We start from the raw sequence: 22426 nt of genomic DNA, 5'->3' as shown, positions 1-22426 counted from the left end.
CGTAGTCGGAGGAGAAGGGAGGAGAGGGGAGAGATGTGGGGGGGTGGGAGAGGAATTTAGCCCATATCCGTGTCTGTGGCGGGAGAAGAGAAGCACACACCACCACCACCAACCCGTCGGTCGACGCAATCACCTGATGCACTCGTGACACCAGACACCTCCCCTGGCCCACCACATCCCAGTCACACACCCACCCACCACAGCAGACACCAGTCACACACACCCACCCACCACAGCAGACACCAGTCACACATCCACCCACCACAGCAGACACCAGTCACACACCCACCCACCACAGCAGACACCAGTCACACATCCACCCACCACAGCAGACACCAGTCACACACCCACCCACCACAGCAGACACCAGTCACACACCCACCCACCACAGCAAACACCAGTCAGACACCCTCCCACCACAGCAGACACCGGTCACACACCCGCCCACCACAGCAGACACCAGTCACAACCCACCCAGCACAACGGACACCAGTCACACACCCACCACAGCAGACACCAGTCACACACCCAGCACAGCAGACAATATGTACAAACCTACCACAGCAGACACCAGTTACACACCCACCTCAGCAGACAGTAGGTACACGCCTACCACAGCAGACACCAGTCACACACCCAGCACAGCAGACACTAGGTACACGCCTACCACAGCAGACAGCAATCACACACCCAGCACAGCAGACATCGCTGAAACCCGTGAGGAGACTCACGCCAGCACACACCGCTACAACTAACCCGAGGTAAACTGCTGGACCAAGAGGATACCAGCCAGACCAGATGAGGAAACTATGTAAACTCCAAGTCCTCAGAGAGGTTAAGTTAACGAAAGATCATGAGAAAGTTAACCCAATCAAAAGTATGCTAACTGTACAGTAAACCACTGGTTATTGACTACTACCAGTATGAGAAAAGTTAACATTAAGGTGACCTCAAAATAAAGGGAACTTCAGTTAATCAACGTAAATAAGATGGACTGGGTAAGTTTAAGTTTTCTGTGGTCACTCTTAAGAAACCGCACTCTGCTCATGTTGGCCCAGGTAGTGCTTAGCAGGCGCTGTCTGCCAGTCAGGCGTGTGTGTCGCCAGAACCCATTATTTTAGCATCATGTTTACCTCTGTGGGATGAGTTACGTACCTGTCTCAGCTGTTTTGGCTGACCACAGTTGTTGGAAAGTAACCGCTTCGTCAGGTCGTAAGGTAATGGATGGTCTTCCACTCTTTGGTGGACACTCTCTAGTTTACCTAACAGCTGCAGCTTGCCTTCGTTGAACGCTACCATTAGTTTTCTACTTCCATTACCTTACGACCTGACGAAGCGGTTACTTTCCAACAACTGTGGTCAGCCAAAACAGCTGAGACAGGTACGTAACTCATCCCACTGAGGTAAACATGATGCTAAAATAATGGGTTCTGGCGACACTCACGCCTCATTGGTAGACAACGCCTGCTACGCACTACCTGGACCAACAGGAGCAGAAAACTTTTACCTTAACGAGTCCCTCTCATTTAGAAAACTGGAGGCAGACTGAGCCATCGGTAGACTACAATCAATTAGAGGAGTGACACCAGAGGGCCTCTCTCCCCACAGGGGAGGATATAGTGGCCCTCCCTCCCCAAAGGGTAGGCAATAGTGAGCCTCCTCCCCCACCAGCTCCACAGAGGAGGCATTAATTAGGTTCCTGCATCTCCACAGGGGAGGCACCAGTAACCCTCCCTGCCCACAGTAAAGGCAAGAGTTGGCCCTCCCTGCCCACACTGGGAGAAACCAGTAATCTTCCCTGCCCTTAGTAGAGGCACCGGTAACCTTCCCTCCCAACAGGAGAAGCACCAGTAACCCTCCCTGCCCACAGGGGAGGCATCAGCCACCCTCCCTGCCCACAGGGGAGGCATCAGCCACCCTCCCTGCCCACAGGGGAGGCATCAGCCACCCTCCTAAGAGAACCCCACGTCACCCCACTAACCTTCGGCACCTCTGGCCACTCACGTACCTACTTACATCATCACGAACCGCCCACCAATCACAGACCTCCATCAAAAACTGCCAATCATGGACTTAACCATGACACACACACACACACACACACACTGACCGACTCCTCCTGTCATAACCACATCATATACCGTTATCACAACTAATTGCAATTCTATACCCGATGTCACTGCATAACGACCAACAAAAATCATGACTATATCGAAGATATCACCAATTTCAGTATTATTTTAAAAGAAATAATTGCGTTCATACGAGAACCATGGCAAAACACTTATATATACACTACAAAAACGGTGGAAACGCAGACATAATACAATATTTGTGTACAAATTCAAAGATGGTCTGGCAATTCTACCTAGCCGGTGTGACAGACCGGCCAAAGAAACCATCTGCCACAGCTGTAACCTTTGGGCGCCACCGCTCACAGGGAGCAGCGTGGGACCTCTGATAAAAAGGTAAAATCTAATCTAACCGTCGTTGGCACATGTGAAATATCATATAGATGAACAAATTGGTGGCTCGGCGCGAGCGAGCGGTGTGCGATTGCCAAACCATCATTGTCCAGCTGTTAGAAATCACTGGTAAGAAAACGAGTCACCCAACATCAGCGTCCAGTATTCTGTACTGAGCAGGAATGCAGGGGTGGCAGGACCTGTGATCATGGAGGCCATTATGTAAACCCACAACTGGTTCACGTGACGGCTCCACCAGGCCTATAAGCCTGATAAGATACATATCTACCTTGAATATTATTTTTTAGTTTCATAGTTCGGATGATCTATGTCCTCGTTTCTAGGTAGCCTTTTAAAGATCTTTCCAGTCAATATGATAATTTTGTATTCGATCTATAATTAATAGACTACTAAAAGTCTCGATAGATTTCAACTCTAATTCAAGTTCATTAGCTTTTGCTAAAATCTATCAGGCTTCGTGAATAGCCATACCAATTTATACATCCAGTTGTTATTTCAATGTTTTCATGGCTTTTACCATTACATTTACAGCAGAGGTATTGTCGGAGATTCTGTTCAGTTCCAGGTGCTGATGAAACGAGTACGAGTCGAAACGATATCAATAAACGTGTTCCTAATTACACTAGAGTTTCTCAATAATATATATATATATATATATATATATATATATATATATATATATATATATATATATATATTCAATCATGACAACAGTGGCAAAGATGTTGGTTGTAAGGAAACATAAGGTTCAGAAGCGTCCCGCTAGATGGCAGACGCTTGCTTGTAAACAGTCGTGAATTTTCGTACTCTCGTGTACATCCTGAAGACTTTACTGAAGTCAAAACGTTCAAGGAAGAAAATTCATATCGAACCCATTTATGTAAATCTTCTCAGTTCACCTCTTGAGTCTGCCACGACAGAGAAAATACAGAGTCATCATCTTCCATCACTATCAGAGATGTGAAGGCCACCACTTCAAGTAAGGTACGTGTACCCCTAGAAGAGCTAGGTTTTAAAAGGCTTCAGTTATATTTAAAAAGGAATGTGAAGAAGTCATTAAGCTACAGAACTTAAGAGCATTATAGTAAAGTCATTAAGCTACAGAACTTAAGACATTATAGGTTTCTCTTCGTATATATATATATATATATATATATATATATATATATATATATATATATATATATATATATATATATATTCTTTCTTTTCTTTTAAACTATTCGCCATTTCCCGCATTAGCGAGGTAGCGTTAAGAACAGAGGACTGGGCCTTTTTTGGAATATCCTCACCTGGCCCCCTCTGTTCCTTCTTTTGGAAAAAAAAAAAAAAAAAAACGAGAGGGGAGGATTTCCAGCCCCCCGCTCTCTCCCCTTTTAGTCGCCTTCTACGATACGCAGGGAATACGTGGGAAGTATTCTTAATCCCCTATCCCCAGGGATAATATATATATATATATATATATATATATATATATATATATATATATATATATATATATATATATATATATATATATATTCCTATGAGTCCAAGGGGAAAATTAAACACGAAAACTTCCCAAGTGCACTTTCGTGTAATAATCACATCATCAGGGGAGACGCAAGAGAGAAATATAAGTCAGTTGATATACATCGAAGAGGCGAAGCTAGAACGCCATTTGGTAAACATGTGATTGTCCAAAACAAATGGCGTCCTAGCTTCGTCTCTTCGATGTATATCACCTGACTGTTATATTTCTCTCTTGTGTCTCCCCTGATGATGTGATTATTACACGAAAGTGCACTTGGGAACTTTTCGTGTTTCATTTTCCCCGTTGACTCATAGGAATATCTTGATCACGCGCAAAATTGTGATCCTTTCCAATATATAATTATATATATATATATATATATATATATATATATATATATATATATATATATATATATATATATATATATATATATATATATATATATATATATCGACTCTATGATCGTTAATAGATATTTTATACGTAAAAGTGGAGCAAGGTACGTTAGCGGCTGGCTACTGACAACGGTTGGCCAACAGTGGTCTACATATAAGCCCAAGATCTCCTCCTTCAACTGGGTTGGAGTGTGTGCTTCCCAGGGGACGTGACCTCTGGCACTCGTCTCTAGCACCAACACTCCAACAATTTTCTCCCCGTATGACACTGAGGTGTGTGAGTAATGAGTGCCGTTGTAACCCCACTCAAACACTCCCACCCATCACGAGTGCGTTGTAACCCCACTCAAACACTCCCACCCATCACGAGTGCCGTTGTAACCCCACTCAACACTTCCAACCATCACGAATCCGTTTAACCCCACTCAAACACTCCCACCCATCACGAGTGCCGTTGTAACCCCACTCAACACTTCCAACCATCACGAATCCGTTTAACCCCACTCAAACACTCCCACCCATCACGAGTGCGTTGTAACCCACCTCAAACACTCCCACCCATCACGAGTGCGTTGTAACCCCACTCAACACTTCCATCCATCACGAGTGCGTTGTAACCCACCTCAAACACTCCCACCAGTCACGAGTGCGTTGTAACCCACCTCAAACACTCCCACCAGTCATGAGTGCGTTGTAACCCACCTCAAACACTCCCACCAGTCACGAGTGCGTTGTAACCCACCTCAAACACTCCCACCAGTCATGAGTGCGTTGTAACCCACCTCAAACACTCCCACCAGTCACGAGTGCGTTGTAACCCCACTCAAACACTCCCACCCATCACGAGTGCGTTGTAACCCACCTCAAACACTCCCACCAGTCACGAGTGCGTTGTAACCCACCTCAAACACTCCCACCAGTCACGAGTGCGTTGTAACCCACCTCAAACACTCCCACCAGTCATGAGTGCGTTGTAACCCCACTCAAACACTCCCACCCATCACGAGTGCGTTGTAACCCACCTCAAACACTCCCACCAGTCATGAGTGCGTTGTAACCCCACTCAAACACTCCCACCAGTCACGAGTGCGTTGTAACCCACCTCAAACACTCCCACCAGTCATGAGTGCGTTGTAACCCCACTCAAACACTCCCACCAGTCATGAGTGCGTTGTAACCCACCTCAAACACTCCCACCAGTCATGAGTGCGTTGTAACCCACCTCAAACACTTCCACCAGTCATGAGTGCGTTGTAACCCCACTCAAACACTCCCACCCATCACGAGTGCGTTGTAACCCACCTCAAACACTCCCACCAGTCACGAGTGCGTTGTAACCCACCTCAAACACTCCCACCAGTCATGAGTGCGTTGTAACCCCACTCAAACACTCCCACCAGTCACGAGTGCGTTGTAACCCACCTCAAACACTCCCACCCATCACGAGTGCGTTGTAACCCACCTCAAACACTCCCACCCATCACGAGTGCGTTGTAACCCACCTCAAACACTCCCACCCATCACGAGTGCGTTGTAACCCACCTCAAAACACTCCCACCCATCACGAGTGCGTTGTAACCCACCTCAAACACTCCCACCCATCACGAGTGCGTTGTAACCCCACTCAAACACTTCCAACCATCACGAGTGCGTTGTAACCCCACCTCAAACACTCCCACCCATCACGAGTGCGTTGTAACCCACCTCAAACACTCCCACCCATCACGAGTGCGTTGTAACCCACCTCAAACACTCCCACCCATCACGAGTGCGTTGTAACCCACCTCAAACACTCCCACCCATCACGAGTGCGTTGTAACCCACCTCAAACACTCCCACCCATCACGAGTGCGTTGTAACCCACCTCAAACACTCCCACCCATCACGAGTGCGTTGTAACCCACCTCAAACACTCCCACCCATCACGAGTGCGTTGTAACCCACCTCAAACACTCCCACCCATCACGAGTGCGTTGTAACCCACCTCAAACACTCCCACCCATCACGAGTGCGTTGTAACCCACCTCAAACACTCCCACCCATCACGAGTGCGTTGTAACCCACCTCAAACACTCCCACCCATCACGAGTGCGTTGTAACCCACCTCAAACACTCCCACCCATCACGAGTGCGTTGTAACCCACCTCAAACACTCCCACCAGTCACGAGTGCGTTGTAACCCCACTCAAACACGTGTCTATTCTGCAACACTATAGGATGGCCCACCTCTGGTGCAACCCGTGCATATGACGGCCCAACCCTTGGTCTAACCTTAAAAGGGTCATCCGCATCCATTACCTTGCCCATTGCTACCATCATCACCACTACCATTATCACAACTACAACCATAACCACAACCAAGAGCACTACTGCTGCCAGTTATAAACCACCACCTCGTACCACAGTCATTACAACGACCATTACAACACTGCCACCAGAATCATTACAACCAACACGTCATCACAACCAACCACTCCATCACAACCACCACACAACCTGGACCATGGCACCCGACGACAGGTGACCTCAATCCCTAGACATCATCCCGACTGGGAGCAAATCACCTTCCCCATACGACCAACACCCAACCACATGGGGATTAAATGAGGGGGGGGGGAGGTCTTGGGCCCCCCGGGGGTAATGGTGGAAGTCCGAGGCCAGGGCCTGGAAGGGAAGACAGGTGGCGTTCCAACGCCCTCTGGGAAGGACAGGTGAACTTGACGAGAAAAGAGAAAATTCCCCATCATGTCTTCACTAACTAGGAGTTAAGTAAGTATCATGAAGGTGTCGTACTTCTGAACCTTGAACAGCGGCCTTTGTCGGCCTTTTAAGGCCAAGCACTGGTACCCTTGGAGGCTGCCAGGTGGCCGGATGTGTGGAGGGGGCCGAGGTGTGGGGAGCCCACTGGTGATGTACAAGTATGCACACAAAGGTTAAGTCAGAAACGTACTTAACTAGGCCGCAGAACGAGTGGGACTCGGTTAAAGGTCATGACCTTATGTGGGAGAGGATCACCACCACCAACACTCCTTGTCCCCTCACAACCTCCAACACACACACACACACACACACACACACACACACACACACACACACACAGTCAACTGTAATACAGATACAACAGGAGCCAACAAAACCCTCCTATCGTGTCTGTAAATGACCGCTGGAGGTAAGAACAGGAATGCCTGCCAAGGAATAAATGACATCGCGTCATGATGTCACCACGTTCATACCAAGTGAGTCAGGTGGGTACGGGTAAGTGGAGCATGCCCCAGACTTGGCCATCATTGTTAATGAGGGTAACACACGAGATACATGCCTCATCACAAGACAACAATGGTTCACGCCTCGTTACCACACAATACTGGCTCATCCTCTACGGGGAAAGTTAGACTCAGTTGAACGTTAGCGTCAAAAGATTACTTTCTAAATACAATGTAAATATGTCTAAATGCGTTGTAAATAATCTGTAAATACGCGCGACTGTTGAAGAGTTGAGACTGATACGGTAGAGAAGGATCGACCCACTTGCCAGCCACCACCACCACCACAGGTGGAGTGGCTACCATCAGCGAGATGTAAACAAGGTACACGTCTCGCTGGCCCACATGTTTTTATTTACGTGGTCGACCGAGTGGGGTCCTGAGGTACATGACCACTGGCAACACTGTTTACACTGATGTGGCCACCCTACAGGCCAGTTATATACACAAACCCAATCACTCCAGCATTACCCAGTGCACACTAACCCAAACCAACATTATCTAGTGCACCCTAACCCAAACCAACATTATCTAGTGCACCCTAACCCAAGCCAGCATTATCTAGTGTACCCTAACCCAGTATTACCTAGTGCACCCTAAACTAGGCTACCATTAACTAGGGCACCCTAACGTAAGCTAGCATTACCTAGGGCACATCCCATCCCTAAAGCACGACCTACTCTCACCACACACCCCATACACTATGACCTGTGGTCACATCAGACCCCCCTACAGCATAATCTGTTCACATCAGACCCCCCCTTACAGCATGACCTGCCCACGCCACACCCTAGCCGACCATCTCACCTCACCCAGTAAAACCATCTCCGTCAATCTCGTCCTCTTCAAAGTGGGCCGGCCGCCCGGGCGTCCCCACCTCCAGCAGCAGCAGCAGCGCAATCGGGACCAAGGACACGTGACTCAGTCTGGCCTGCATCACGGACACAGCCCGCCGCTCGGTCAAGGTGGCCCAGGCCTAGCCTCGAGGGCTACGACTACCTCGGCTCGCTACATGACGGGGATGACACTTTACCAATGACACACACTGACTGCCACAGTATACGACTCTCTGACTGTGTGTGTGTGTGTGTGTGTGTGTGTGTGTGTGTGTGTGTGTGTGTGTGTGGATGTGTGGACGAGGGTGAGTGGGAGGGTGGTCGGTGCTTGAGGGCGGGGTGGAGGTTAGCCCTGGGAGATAAGCAGGGGGAGAGGGCGGACGCTACAGGTCTCCCACGTCACCTGACACCGTGAGGTTCAGCGTGGGTCCCCCAGCCTCGGCTGTGGCCACGGTGAGGAATTTCCTGTATGGGCTCAACCCACGTTCATCCTGCAGGAAACAGTGGGCCAGGAGACAGGATCAAGCCACACACGAACATCATGGTCTGAAAGCCTCGCAGATAACGCCCTCGTTAGCCCTTGAGTCTCCTAGTGCGTTAACAACCTGCTACTTCATACACATTAGAGATGGTCCATAGATTCATTACTCCGAAGCAGTCCTTCCTAACTACTCAACTATAACTACCATAAAAGTGAAAAGACTGCTGACATTGCCAAACACTGTCACCAAGTTTACAAATTGGAGATTCCGTTTAGCTGTGTGTCTACAGTCATCAAATTTGATGTTTTGTACTTATTCCAACCTTTGTGCTAATGTATGTACATTTAGAGCCTGTGTCGCCTCGCTCTGGATCGTCCCAGATCCACTAATAATGTTCCTCAATTGTTGACGCCCCTGTCACCCACCTGTGTTGATGCGCTGTACCTCACGGTACGCTCTGTACCTGCCTCCACCTATCCCCCTCCCATGTATTCTTCGCCCAAGCTATGACTGAAGTGTTTCCTCTATGTATACTTAGTGACAAACCGATACGTCAAAGCTAAACTGCAATACGTGACGCAGGAGGAAGATCACAAGGTTTACGGCCGAGACTTTAAGTGTACAAGGTCACGATTCCTTTCATCCGTAACACTTTTCTCACCACACTTAACTTTGCAAGGCTGCGATTCCCTTCGGACGTAACACGTCACGACGCGAGGCAATATGGTTGCAATTCCCTTCAGCCGTAACACGTGACGCGAGCCTATTTGCTTGGAATTCCCTTCAGCTCTAACACGTTACGCGAGACCAAAACATTACAAGGGTGATTTCCTTTCAGCCGTAACACGTAACGCGACACTACGACATTACATACTGGCATTACCTTCGTTTGTAACATGTTACGGCAGGGTGGAGGGTTGGGCTACCCCCTTCCCCCAAGCCTGCACGGCAGGGTAGGCTGCCGATGTTACCACAATGCCCGCCTCACTACGCGCTAACTGTAACCCCAAGATTACGGAAACAGCAAATTGCTGCCAACCACAAGGTGGGGGTTAGGACGGGGGTAAAGTATTACTGTGGGGGTTGGTGTGCGGGAGTGAGTGTGTGTGTGGGAGGGATGGGAAGGGAGGTACCTGGGAGCGTGACAGGGCCGCCGTACTGCAGGGGGGAAAGGTCACACGCCCTAACCAACATGGCAGGTCCTGCTGGCCACAAGTTCAACATCTCACCTTCCTCAGACAGCCAAGTCTTCTAAAAAAAAGAAATACAGTCTAAAAATAATATATATGTCAAATATACAAGACTGTAAGTGTGACAGGAAGACATCCAGCCGGGCAGAGGTACCCCAAGCATAAGAGAGACTACTTCCCGTATCAAATGACAGTATTGCCAACCTCGCGGAATATGCCCAGGGGTGACCTTCGCTAGGTAGACGCCCGCCTCGCTAACACTGCCCCCCCTCAACACGCCCACACAGCCCACCGTCAACACAAATCATCATCGATGATTTACACACACACACACACACACACACACACACACACACCAGCGATGCACACGTCCGCCAGCCAGGCCACAAGACACATGCCCGCCTCCGATTCATCTGGAAGTGATGGACAAAAATCCTCCACACAATTTCAAGGTTGGGCAAGCCTCTCCCGCCCCGTCCCCCCACCCTCCAACCCCCCCAACTCCCACCCAGGCATTCCCAGGCCACGAGAGAGAGAGAGAGAGAGAGAGAGAGAGAGAGAGAGAGAGAGAGAGAGAGAGAGAGAGAGAGAGAGAGAGAGACCTGTCCATTTCGTGAACTCCGTATTATATGATGAGCAACATTTTCACGCCGTGAGTCCACTACATCAAAATTATTACACAAAAAATAAAGAGTTTATCGAGGGATAAATTCAAAAACATGCGCATAGCGAAAGGTAGAAACGTCTGTAATCAAGCAGTGCCCATTAACAACTGCTTCCACTGTGAGCGTATCCCAGTGAAACGGATTCTGTTGGCTGTGTAGTGTTGGGGGGTCCAACAACCTGCTTGATCACAGACACCCATTAAAGCCCGTGTGGCGTCAGGTGAGCGAGTGAACACATACAAGTGAGGATGGCGTTGGCCAGGGCTGGCCGGGAAACCCAGCAGGGGTGTGTACACATACAGACACTGCTGACCAAGAACATCAAGTCCAGGGACGACAACACACATGCACGTCACTAACTTGATCTTAAAACCTATCCCACAGTATACATGCTTCTGGTGCTGTGGGCCGTCACTGCTGCCACCAATCTACCGATCCTTAGTTACTAGGTTCATTGACGAGGTTAACTCCCTGGTTAATTAGGCTGTTGCCATCACTAACCTGTGAGTGTCCACAAGTCTTTGGTTAACTAGGCTGTTGCTATCAGTAACCTTAGACCCTCCAAGTGTCTGGTTAGGCCACTAAGCTGACCTTAGTTATTATCTGAGACCTTCTCTTTTCATTCACAGCTCGGGAGGAGTCCAAGCTGCTGAGTTGGGTCGCTGGACGATCGACCAAGCTTTTGGGAAGATGCGACTCGCAGACCCACGTAACCAAAACCGAGAGGGTAATCTGGTACACTCTGTTCAGTGCTTCTTCAGGTCCTTGTGTCCACTGTACAATCTGAAGTGTTTCTAGTGGCTGCGCAGGTCATGCGTTGCGTCGTCTTGAGGCCCGGATGTTCACGGTATTTTCTACTGAACTCATCCCTTCCTCTTGATTTCATTGATAATACTTCACGGTTTTCCATACATGTCGTGCCCAAGGGTAACTACGTGTGAGCGCAGGTTGGCATCCATGCCTTACACGATTTTCTAAGTATAAGTGAAGATAATAACCATCCGGTGAGCACCCACAGTGGGTATAAAGCCTCGGTGATCTCGGTCATTCCCAGTAGTTAATGTGGGCAGTTAAAGGTCTTTACAGTAACACCTAACAACCCTCCTACCTTCGCCCGCCCTGTTACGTCCACTTTGCTGTTGCTGTCAGTAGCCTGCAAACCTTCAGCCTCAGGACATGGTTATTATTACCCGACCATATCCATCTCGCGGTCTGTCACATGACTTGACCTACTTATCCAAGTGCGAGATACATACATTGAGAGAGAGAGAGAGAGAGAGAGAGAGAGAGAGCGCAAAGCTTCCGTCCGTCACCATGAGCCACATGCTTCTTTAGCTTGTCTACGGCGACAAGATGTAATTTCCTCCTACTATAATTAACAGGAAATACCAATCGTGTGTGTGTGTGTGTGTGTGTGTGTTCACTACCGGTGAGGGTGGTATGGCATACCTAACCGTGTCGTCTCCCTGGGTAAGGTTACGGCAACGTGGATCCCACTGGTTTTTGCTCAACTATGCCAGACTGTGACTGAGGCAAGTTCTGTGGGGTCAGCATCATAGCAGAGCTGAGGTTAAAGGACGTGAACGCGACCGTGTGACTCTGAACACGACGGTACGAGCCTTGCACACGACGGTAAGACCCTGAGGTACAATAGCCTAGGCAATGACCTGACCCTTGACCTAACTCTCAAGGCCCAAGCCATCATACCCAAGGGTCGCAGTGACGTCCTCAAGGACTGAGTAGATGCAAATAACTTAATAAGATCTCTGGTATACAGTCTGGGTAAACTGATGACTTCCCAGCATGATAGACCACAGACAATACTCGATAAACTGTGAGCACTGCATAGCACGGGTCAATATATCTCTTTAAAACCTCCAGTCAACCCTGCAACCACCATCTGTAACTGAAGTTTTCCTGGGAATAAAAAAAATATATAAACGTGGCCCGACAGCGCATAATGCAAGCTTGCGAGCTGCTCGCACCAACAGTTCGGCTGATCAGAGGCGCAACTTGAGCACACCTCAGTTCCCACAATGAACTGTTCGGGTTGGGATAAAATACGAACATCAACACCACGGCAGGTATCAGGTGTTCCCCATGACGCAATACCGCAGCGACTGATCCTAGATAAAGGTTGCGCTGTCCAACAGCCTCGATCACATGACGCAGCAACTACACAGCAGGTCAACACACCACATGATCTACGTTGGGTAAGAGTGTCGGAGACACCTTACCTTAAGCTGGGTCTGGGGACTGTTCTATGACCGCAGTTTGGTAGGTCTGCAACCTTCAGTTCATTTTGTCTCCCTCCCCCACCTAACGACACACACACACACACACCCATACACACACACACATATAAGGACCTCCATGGTGTAGTCGCTAACGTTAATGACCGAGTCGGCACGGATTAGACCCATGTGTGTTCGAGTCCTCGGCGTGACAATCGGCCCACAGCAAACCCAGGGGTTCATCCTCCCCTCAGGGCTGGTCAACAAATAGTTACCTGGCTTCGTGTGTGTGTGTGTGTGTGTGTGTGTGTGTGTGACAAAAATAGGAATGAAGACATGATACATATAACGAAGCTGAGTTACACAGACGGTAGTCACACACACACAAATAGCGGACTTGTCCACAGGAAGCAGTTCCAGGATTAGTTTCCGTTCCAGAATGTCATAGGGCAGGTCTGAATGAGTCAAGTTTCAGCCCAACTTAAGCGATATAATGGTAAACTAAAGTCTGCCTAAATTAGGCAAGGTTTACGTAAGATCGTATCAAGCGAGGCCTTGTAAACTTAGCCAGAGTCACAGACATAATTATATACACAAGCTAAGCTCAATGGTGGCAACAGATTGGTCCATACTCTTCAGTTTGATGCTACACGTTGATTGGTTACTCTGAGGTTAAAGCTACACGTTGATTGGTTACTCTGAGGTTTGATATTCTGAGGTTAAAGCTACACGTTGATTGGTTACTCTGAGGTTTGAGATTCTACGGTTCAAGCTACACGTTGATTGGTTACTCTGAGGTTTCAGATTCTACGGTTCAAGCTACACGTTGATTCGTTACTCTGAGGTTTGATACTCTGAGGTTAAAGCTACACGTTGATTGGTTACTCTGAGGTTTCAGATTCTACGGTTCAAGCTACACGTTGATTGGTTACTCTGAGGTTTGAGATTCTACGGTTCAAGCTACACGTTGATTGGTTACTCTGAGGTTAAAGCTACACGTTGATTGGTTACTCTGAGGTTTGATATTCTGAGGTCAAAGCTACACGTTGATTGGTTACTCTGAGGTTTGATATTCTACGGTTAAAGCTACACGTTGATTGGTTACTCTGAGGTTTGATATTCTACGGTTAAAGCTACACGTTGATTGCTTACTCTGAGGTTTGATACTCCGAGGTTAAAGCTACACGTTGGTTGGTTATCCTGAGGTTAGAGTTACCGAGTTACCACAACACTAATGTTTCAGGCTGGTTGGTCTCTCTACGGTTAAGGTTACAAGTTGATCGCTTATCTTGAGGTTACGATTACACGTTATTCGGTTACCCTAAGGTTAAGGGTACACGTTAGTCGGTTAAAGTTAAGGCTACAGGTTGATCGTTTACCTTAAAGTTAAGCTACAAGTTAGTCCGTTACCCTCAAGGTTACAAGTTGGTCGATTACCCAATGGTTAAGAGGACAGGCTAATCGGTTACCATACGGTTAAGACTACAGGTTTAGTCGGTTACCCTAAGTTTAACGCTAAGGGTTGTTCGGTCACCATCATAAGGTTACAACCACAACAGGTTGGTCGGTTACCCTAAGGTTACATCAACAGACTGGTAGGTTACCCTAAGGTTACATCCACAGGCTGGTCGGTTACCCTTCGGTTACATCCACAGGCTGGTCGGTTACCCTAAGGTTACATCCACAGGCTGGTCGGTTACCCTTCGGTTATACACAGGCTGGTCGGTAACCCTACGGTTACATCCACAGGCTGGTAGGTTACCCTAAGGTTACATCCCCAGGCTGGTCGGTTACCCTAAGGTTACATCCACAGGCTGGTCGGTTACCCTAAGGTTACATCCACAGGCTGGTCGGTTACCCTAAGGTTACATCCCCAGGCTAGTCGGTTACCCTAAGGTTACATCCACAGGCTGGTCGGTTACCCTAAGGTTTAGATTACGTATTCGTCGTTTTAACGTCATTAAAATATTCCTGCTCGCCTAGCAGAGCCGCGTTTAACGGCGCGGTTGTTAAATATAAGCTAGAATGCATGCGCCAACGGTGAGCTGATGCAACCATTTCCTGTCAGAATCGGGCTGTACTTCCTGTGAAATCGCGGAGTGGGAAGGCTGTTTGCGGCAGTATTCATTTCCTTGTCTTGAACAGCGCATTCAAATTACAAATTAGCACCAAATAAACTGGCCGAAAATAGCATCACTTCAAAACAGAGCAAACAAGGTATTTTTCTTTTTTGTGTGTGAATTCACTCGCATATTACTAATTTTCAAGAACTATGCCTAAAGCATTCACTCAATAATGTTTCTTACTGCGTTGTAGATGGGAAAGACAGCCTATATTTCACCATTCACACAAGGTCATTTCCCTGGATAAAAAAAAAAGCTGTATAAAAATGGCCTCGTTCTAGACGACCGTGATCACAAAAACTACCGTACATCCATGCCGGCTGTGCTAGCAGGATCTTGCCAAGATGTTATTCAGCTGATCTATAAGTTTCATAATGTACGGGTTAATGAACCCGAGCGAAATATTCCCCTTTCAAGTCACATCACTTTGTATTGTCCGGCAAGGATAATTCATGCAAGGGTAGGAGTAATTACAGCACACTGGTTTCATGCAAAAGACCATATGTCGATCTAATTTCAGCGTTAGATCTAACTTGTTTTCTGTAAAAAAAAAAAAAAAGGAGGGGTTAAAAGTACTAAAATCCTAGGGTCGATTTACCTAAAAATTAAGACGCAACGAAATCCACAAATATGACCCCAATACGGTTCAATTTACCGTTACTCAGGGAGTAACCCTTCCTGAACTGAATGTTTAACACTTTCTGTCCCCTGAGCAGTTTAATAAACATCCGCAGTGTACCCGGCTGGCTAGGCTGTGCGGATGAGGGAGGTGTCTGGGGGACGTAACTTAAAACTGCTTAACCGATGAAAGGCTCCATTTGTAACATGATCCCGGGCTGAGCTAAGGTAGCCGGACACTGAAATGAATGTTTACTCATTCATCATCACCCTAGAACGGATTTCTATGAAGGCGTCCCGCTTTTAGTTTTCAAATATTAACTGTCTAGACATCTAAAGACAAAGGTGTCACCCAGGACCTTTCTAAGGGCTCCAGCAGCTCGAGCCCGCTCTGCTTCGAGCACCAGGGAAGTGAGAAGTGAGTTCTTTAACGATACTGTTCTCCCAGTAATAATTATTAGCCTAGCCGAAATGACTCTTTACTTGCGGTGATACGTTTTGCAGGAGGAGCTTGATAACGCCTCCAAAACGAATATACTGTATAATATAATTAGGGTAATGACTGTATATACACTGTATATACATATACAGTAGCTCACACTACTTACATGATTTTCGTAAAATGGTTCCGATGAATACTTCTAAAAAAAAAGTAACATTTAAATATTGAACGTACAAAGCAAAACCTCAATCAGATTGATCACTGTCATGTCATGTTCGCAGATGACAATAAAAGGATAATTTCAAAGGATTTATTTTACTGCCGTCTACGACACACAAAACCTTGGAACATGCGCAGTGAGAAATATCCCCACGGACCATGCTCAGAATCACGCCTACGCCATTTTACTGAAATGGAGCTTTTGCGAGGAGTGTTAGGTATCGACAGGTTTTGAATGCGAAAATTCTGGACTCTGGCGGTGGGAGGGGGGGGGGGTATTCTACCGTGGCTGAGTAACATGTAGTGCCAAGTGAGATGAGGTTATGTGGGGCCGTTTGATTTGACGAGGATGACTTCTCTATATAACTTTTTTTTTAGATCCTCAGTTTGATTTTCTGGTTTTCAGTACCTCGTTACGTCCACTAAAACTAGACACATGTTTTACTCTGCTCATCACAGCCTTTCTGATAGCGCGTTCAGTAGTGTGTATGAGCAATGTAACACAGGTCTTGTATTTCAGCAGAAATCGATTCAACTCCATTGAAAACCTGGCACTCTATGCAACTCCCTTGAAATGTATAGCTGCTTAGCATGCCAAGTACTCGGTAAAGTTTATATAAGAAGAAAAAAGGAAAACATCCACGTGAGCAAAAAAAAAATTATTAACCAGAATGATGCTGCAAGGCATCTTTATGTGACTCGCACAAACATTATATATACATATATATATATATATATATATATATATATATATATATATATATGAAATCAAAGCAGAGGAGTGTATACACATCCATACTTCACGGATCACGGCAACTGCACCCTTGTTTACAAATACAGACACACCCCCCCTCCCTCCCAAGCCACACCCCTCCACACCGCCACGTTGAAATCAAATTCCCCAGACCTTACCCTAAACCCTATTGTCAGTAATGTACCCAAGTGGTATATATATCTGATCCTTCATTACATAAGAACGGGAGAATCGTAGGCGACGCAGTTAGACTGAACACACCAAAAGCACATTTTGATAGAACAGTCTATCAAGCACGCTGATTATTCACCTCAAGTGAAAGACATTCATACATACAAACCACACACTCGTACGCAAGCGCGAAATCTATACTTACAAGGTACGTCAACGTCCTGTGTGATGAATCATTTGATGTACTTTGGCTGCGTTAGCCATCCTGTGCGCCCTACATGAATGAGGACGGGCACCAGAGAACTTTAAAAGTCTACATGACAGACATGTCTAATAGATAAACGGGGTGGGTCTACACCAATGCAAACTTTAACTCCTCCTCATGTGCAAACTTGCGACTGCTTATCTCGTACTCGGTCAAAACTGCCACACACACACACACACACACACGAAAATGTATTAGCTCAGCTGGGAAAGTGACGTAAACTTTAACCTTCAACTGCATATGCCACCTCGTGTGGCCAGTGATGACAACCACATTACGACTCAGGCAAACACTCCTTAACATACACTGGAGTAGTAGTCCTGCCAAGCGATGGTTATTTCACAATGGAAGGAAAGCAAAACAGTTAATGACAGTCGATTAGAACGGCATACAATGAAACACCACATGATAGACAAGATGACGCAGTAATTCAATTATAAATTTAGAATATCAACCTGATTGCACTACACCTTTAACTGACAATTAACCCATATGACAAGTGGTAAAATATTCTAAACAACCATTCCGTGGGAGAGGCAACCCCAGGGGAGGTAGCGGGGGCTCCAGGGAAGCCTTGCGGCCCAACAAACAGTTTGAACTCGCGCCATTACTCACCTGCAACTACTGTATCACTTAGATTGTATTTCACAGCACCTTTGGGATATTCCTTTAATTTCCGACCACTAAGTTTTAATTCACAAGTTGCCTGAGCATCTAAAAGTATTCTATCTAAACTTCGAGACAAATTACACGGAGAGTTAGCACTGTGGGGACCTCCAGCCCCTGCCATTTTCACTCACTGACTCATACTGAAGACTTGCACTCCCTCTACGATGCCAGCGCCCTCAAGAAAAAAAGGAAATCATCAATGTCTTCCAAAATGTTGCATTATCGGTATTTTATTTTATGCTATCTTTTACACTTAATTCTGAAAAATAGTGTGGCTTACAATAAAGTTATATCAACGACTATAATGAAAAAGTATTGGAACAAAACATTTGAAGACGGAAACAGTGATGCCAGATGCATGAAGTAGGATAACCTTACGATTATAATTTCTATCTACAAATTTTTGTAGACATATACTGTAAAGGATTAGTGAATAGGACAACTTCTACATACACGTAGATTATTCGTCAGACTCTAGTGACATGTATGTGCATTAGCTATGTAACATAATACATGTGTACAATGAATGTTTATGAGATTTATGTTGCCAAAGAGGACATTTAATCACCAAAATATATGCACATTTTAGTGCAAAACATCGTGAAGACAAAGACAGTGAGCTCAGTCTTTTCTTAAATAAGTCCTTGATATTAGTTTCAGTATATGTATGTAAAGATGATAAACCTATAGTGAATTTTGCAAGAACTATTGTTCCTACGCTGCACATGGTGGTAGCTGGCATCTCCTACCACCGCGCACTGTCAACATGCCGCACCTACTACTTCTGGTACTACTGATTTTACTATTAGTCATTTCTACTATTGCTACTTCCACTACCACAACTACTAATCATTTCTACTACTACTACAACCACGAGTCATTTCAACTACTATTATTGCCACTGCTGCCAGTTTATGATATGAAAATCCAATGTGTTGAACAAAGATAAATGGTGAATTCTGCCAATAAGTCCAGACTTATGAAACACCATGTATATCAATGAATGTTTAAATGTTTCAGGTGCTACTACGACTGGTGGCCTCTGCTGCTCTTACTGTTCATACCAGTATATGGCTGGTGTATCTACAACCCCCAAACACAGCATCACACATAGCAGCAGAATCACACGCTTTGTGGCAGTACCACGCGTAGTCAGTAGCAACAATAGTGTTCATTATTGATGGAAATCAAGAAAAAAAAATCACACGAGAATAGCCCTAATCTTATCTTTATCAGTTCTTTTATACCAGTTGACTATTATCTTATCTTATGTATATTTTAGTCGCCAACTTCGACACGAAGGAAACCCAAACTTTCATTTAACACACACGGAAGGTACCCATTGTATCGCTCCCATCCCATGATCCTCCCTTACACAGGTCCAGAGTCGAGCGCAGAGCTTCAGTCCTGCCATCACATGTCGTATCCTTGTCGGTAATTGTAGACTGGTATGTAATTTACGTCTCTCCATCACTGCATCCACTGAAGGTTTCATCTCTTATCCTCTGGTCTCTTATCTCTATGATCTCGTACACCCAGTGACTCTCTTATCTTCATGAGAAAATCTCTTTATCTAATGGCGTCTCTGGCAGACGTTACCACCTACCCCTTATCTCCACCGATCACATCTTACAACTCCCTCTCTTATCTCCACCGATCACAGTTTACAACTCCCTCTCTCTTATCTCCACCAATATCAACAAACAACCCCATTCCTTATTTCCACGAGCGTCAGCAGACATTCTCCCAATGGTCCAATGTTTATGTTGTGTCGTCAAGCCCATGTTGAGGGTGTTCGTGGCCTGGGTGAGTGCGGATCACACTTCATCAGGATAGCCATAAGTACCTTTAGCCCCCCCCCCCCCCCCATTCCCCCGTCCCCTGGGGCTGTGGACGATGACAGGCAACAGCAGCAGTAGCAGCAACGGCGGCAGCACAGAGGTAGTCTCGTTTCATCCAGTCAGCGTCAGGTTGATTGTGTCCTCATCCAATCAGCTAAAACTATAATTTTGGAAGTTTTTTATTTCTTTGGTTAGACAAGTTTTGGTCGCGGTTTTCTTGAAGGAAGGACAAAGGTAAATGATATTCTGCATAGCAGATGATACAGTGGATTTGTCAAGCAACCAACTCCTGAGTAGTTTCGGAGGTGTTTGTGATGATGGCAGATATCAAGACCCAAAGAAGAAACATCTGGAGGCGCAAGGGGCACCATTCGTCGATTTGAAGCGTAGTATTTGTCATTCTATTTTCTAATCGTATATATGCTGTTGTTTTCAACTACTACTGAATGGTAAATATTTCTATGTTGACAATTCTGTTGAGGAAACGGTACTTTGGCTCAGTCGAGGTTATACGTTTGTCCAAGTTTGTATCCACTGCTCGAATAACCTCACACTGATCTATACCTGAGTCTCTGCTTAGATGCAAGTTTGGCAAAGCCAATGATTATACTGAGTACCTCTGTCAGATCAACTCTTTACCCTTTTTTCTAGGCTCAATAAGTCTGGGGTCTTTAGCGACTCTCACTTCTACATGTCTTCTCATTTAGGGTGACCAACACTAATTCGAGGTGGGGCCACACCCGTGGATCATAAAGAATGAGGATTACTTTCTCATGGCTGAACTTACAATTGTGCTCCTCACCTTAACTACTTCCACCCTCTGCTTACTACACTTGCAGGTCATCAGGGATTGTTATAGTTAATACATAGGTGATGTACTTTGTTCTACTGACATCTGATTGTCCGTCATGACCTCAGCTACCGAAGTGTTCCACTAGATGCTATGGTGTATTTACCAGGGAGAACGTAAGGCTCTTTAGTGGAGTTCTATTTTGACTGTGATGTGATTGTGGTGGTAGTGTTGTAGTATCGTAGGGCTATTGTGGTGTTACTGTTGTGGTATCGTAGGACTATTGTGGTGGAAGAGTTGTGGTATCGTATGACTATTGTGGTGGTAGTGTTGTGGTATCGTACGACTATTGTGGTGTTACTGTTGTGGTATCGTGGGACTATTGTGGTGGTAGTGTTGTGGTATCGTAGGATTATTGTGGTGGTACTGTTGTGGTATCGTATGACTATTGTGGTGGTACTGCTAGAGTGTCGTAGTGCTATAGTAATATTCACGGGTTTTTGGTAACACTGCAAGATATAATGCAGAAGTTGTGTGAGGTGGATACCCTGCCATATTGCGAGTTTCGGATTCACTGTTGTCGTTCGTGGAGTGTGACACCTGCTGTGTGACACAACGGAGAACATAATACACTTTGTCTGGTGTAAACAAGACACACCACAGTGGTGAGTGTGACCCGTTAGTGTGTGTTTATTGTGTGTGGGGATTTGCCTTATCTGGAGAGGATGTGACAGGCCACATCCTTCCCAACTCGTGTCTCGCCACTCACAGTGTGTGCTCCTCCTGCTGGATTCTGTTAACCTCACACTCCGACCACCATTCTCCATCCACATCCCTCCCTCAGTCTGCCACACACATCACAGTCACCAGACCTGCCATAACACTCATCACTCAGATTCTTCATCAGTTCATCTTAACACACTCTCTCTCTCTCTCTCTCTCTCTCTCTCTCTCTCTCTCTCTCTCTCTCTCTCTCTCTCTCTCTCTCTCTCTCTCCTGGTAAACTGCTATTAAACATTCAAGAAGAAGAAGCCCTTGGAAGGGATGATCTAAAATGACTTTCAGTACGGTAAAGAATGCCCAGCTGCGTACAATAAAGCCAAGAGGATGTTAGATTTCATAGCAAGAAACATAAACTAGAAAACAAGGGTTACAATACTCACCCTTTATAACGACCTGGTCTCAGAACTCGTTAGGAATACACTACAATTCTGGTCACCAAACATGGACAAAGATGAAGAGAAGCTTGACCGAATTCAAAGAACAACAGCCAAACTAATTCCTTCGCTCAGAAATAAGTCTTGCGAGGAAATACTCAAAGACCTAGAATCATTCCACCTATAAAAGGCGTAGACTCCGAAGAGATGTGTTGGAAGTTTTCAAAACACTCAATGACTTCGACATCACAACATATAACAATGTCTCCACTATAGATAGAGACTCAGTGACCAGAAATAACAGTATGAA

General features: G+C 46.1%; 1 protein-coding gene across 10 annotated transcripts in view; it reads right to left on the bottom strand.

The window, feature by feature from the left end:
• The window catches only part of Lrch (Leucine-rich-repeats and calponin homology domain protein), a 313181-nt gene extending 294711 nt beyond the window's left edge, over positions 1-18470 (bottom strand). For all 10 annotated transcript variants that reach the window (XM_071679927.1, XM_071679928.1, XM_071679934.1 and 7 more), the window contains exon 1: positions 18275-18470. In XM_071679927.1, coding sequence (XP_071536028.1) covers positions 18275-18449 — 175 coding nt within the window. In that variant the 5' untranslated portion in view covers positions 18450-18470. The remainder of the gene's footprint in view (positions 1-18274) is intronic.
• Between the last annotated feature and the right edge of the window lie 3956 nt (positions 18471-22426).

Source organism: Panulirus ornatus, chromosome 30 (genome assembly GCF_036320965.1).
Source record: "Panulirus ornatus isolate Po-2019 chromosome 30, ASM3632096v1, whole genome shotgun sequence".
NCBI classification, from domain to species: domain Eukaryota; kingdom Metazoa; phylum Arthropoda; class Malacostraca; order Decapoda; family Palinuridae; genus Panulirus; species Panulirus ornatus.
The sequence above is the reverse complement of the archived record's forward strand: the minus strand, read 5'-3'. Positions and strand labels throughout refer to the sequence as shown.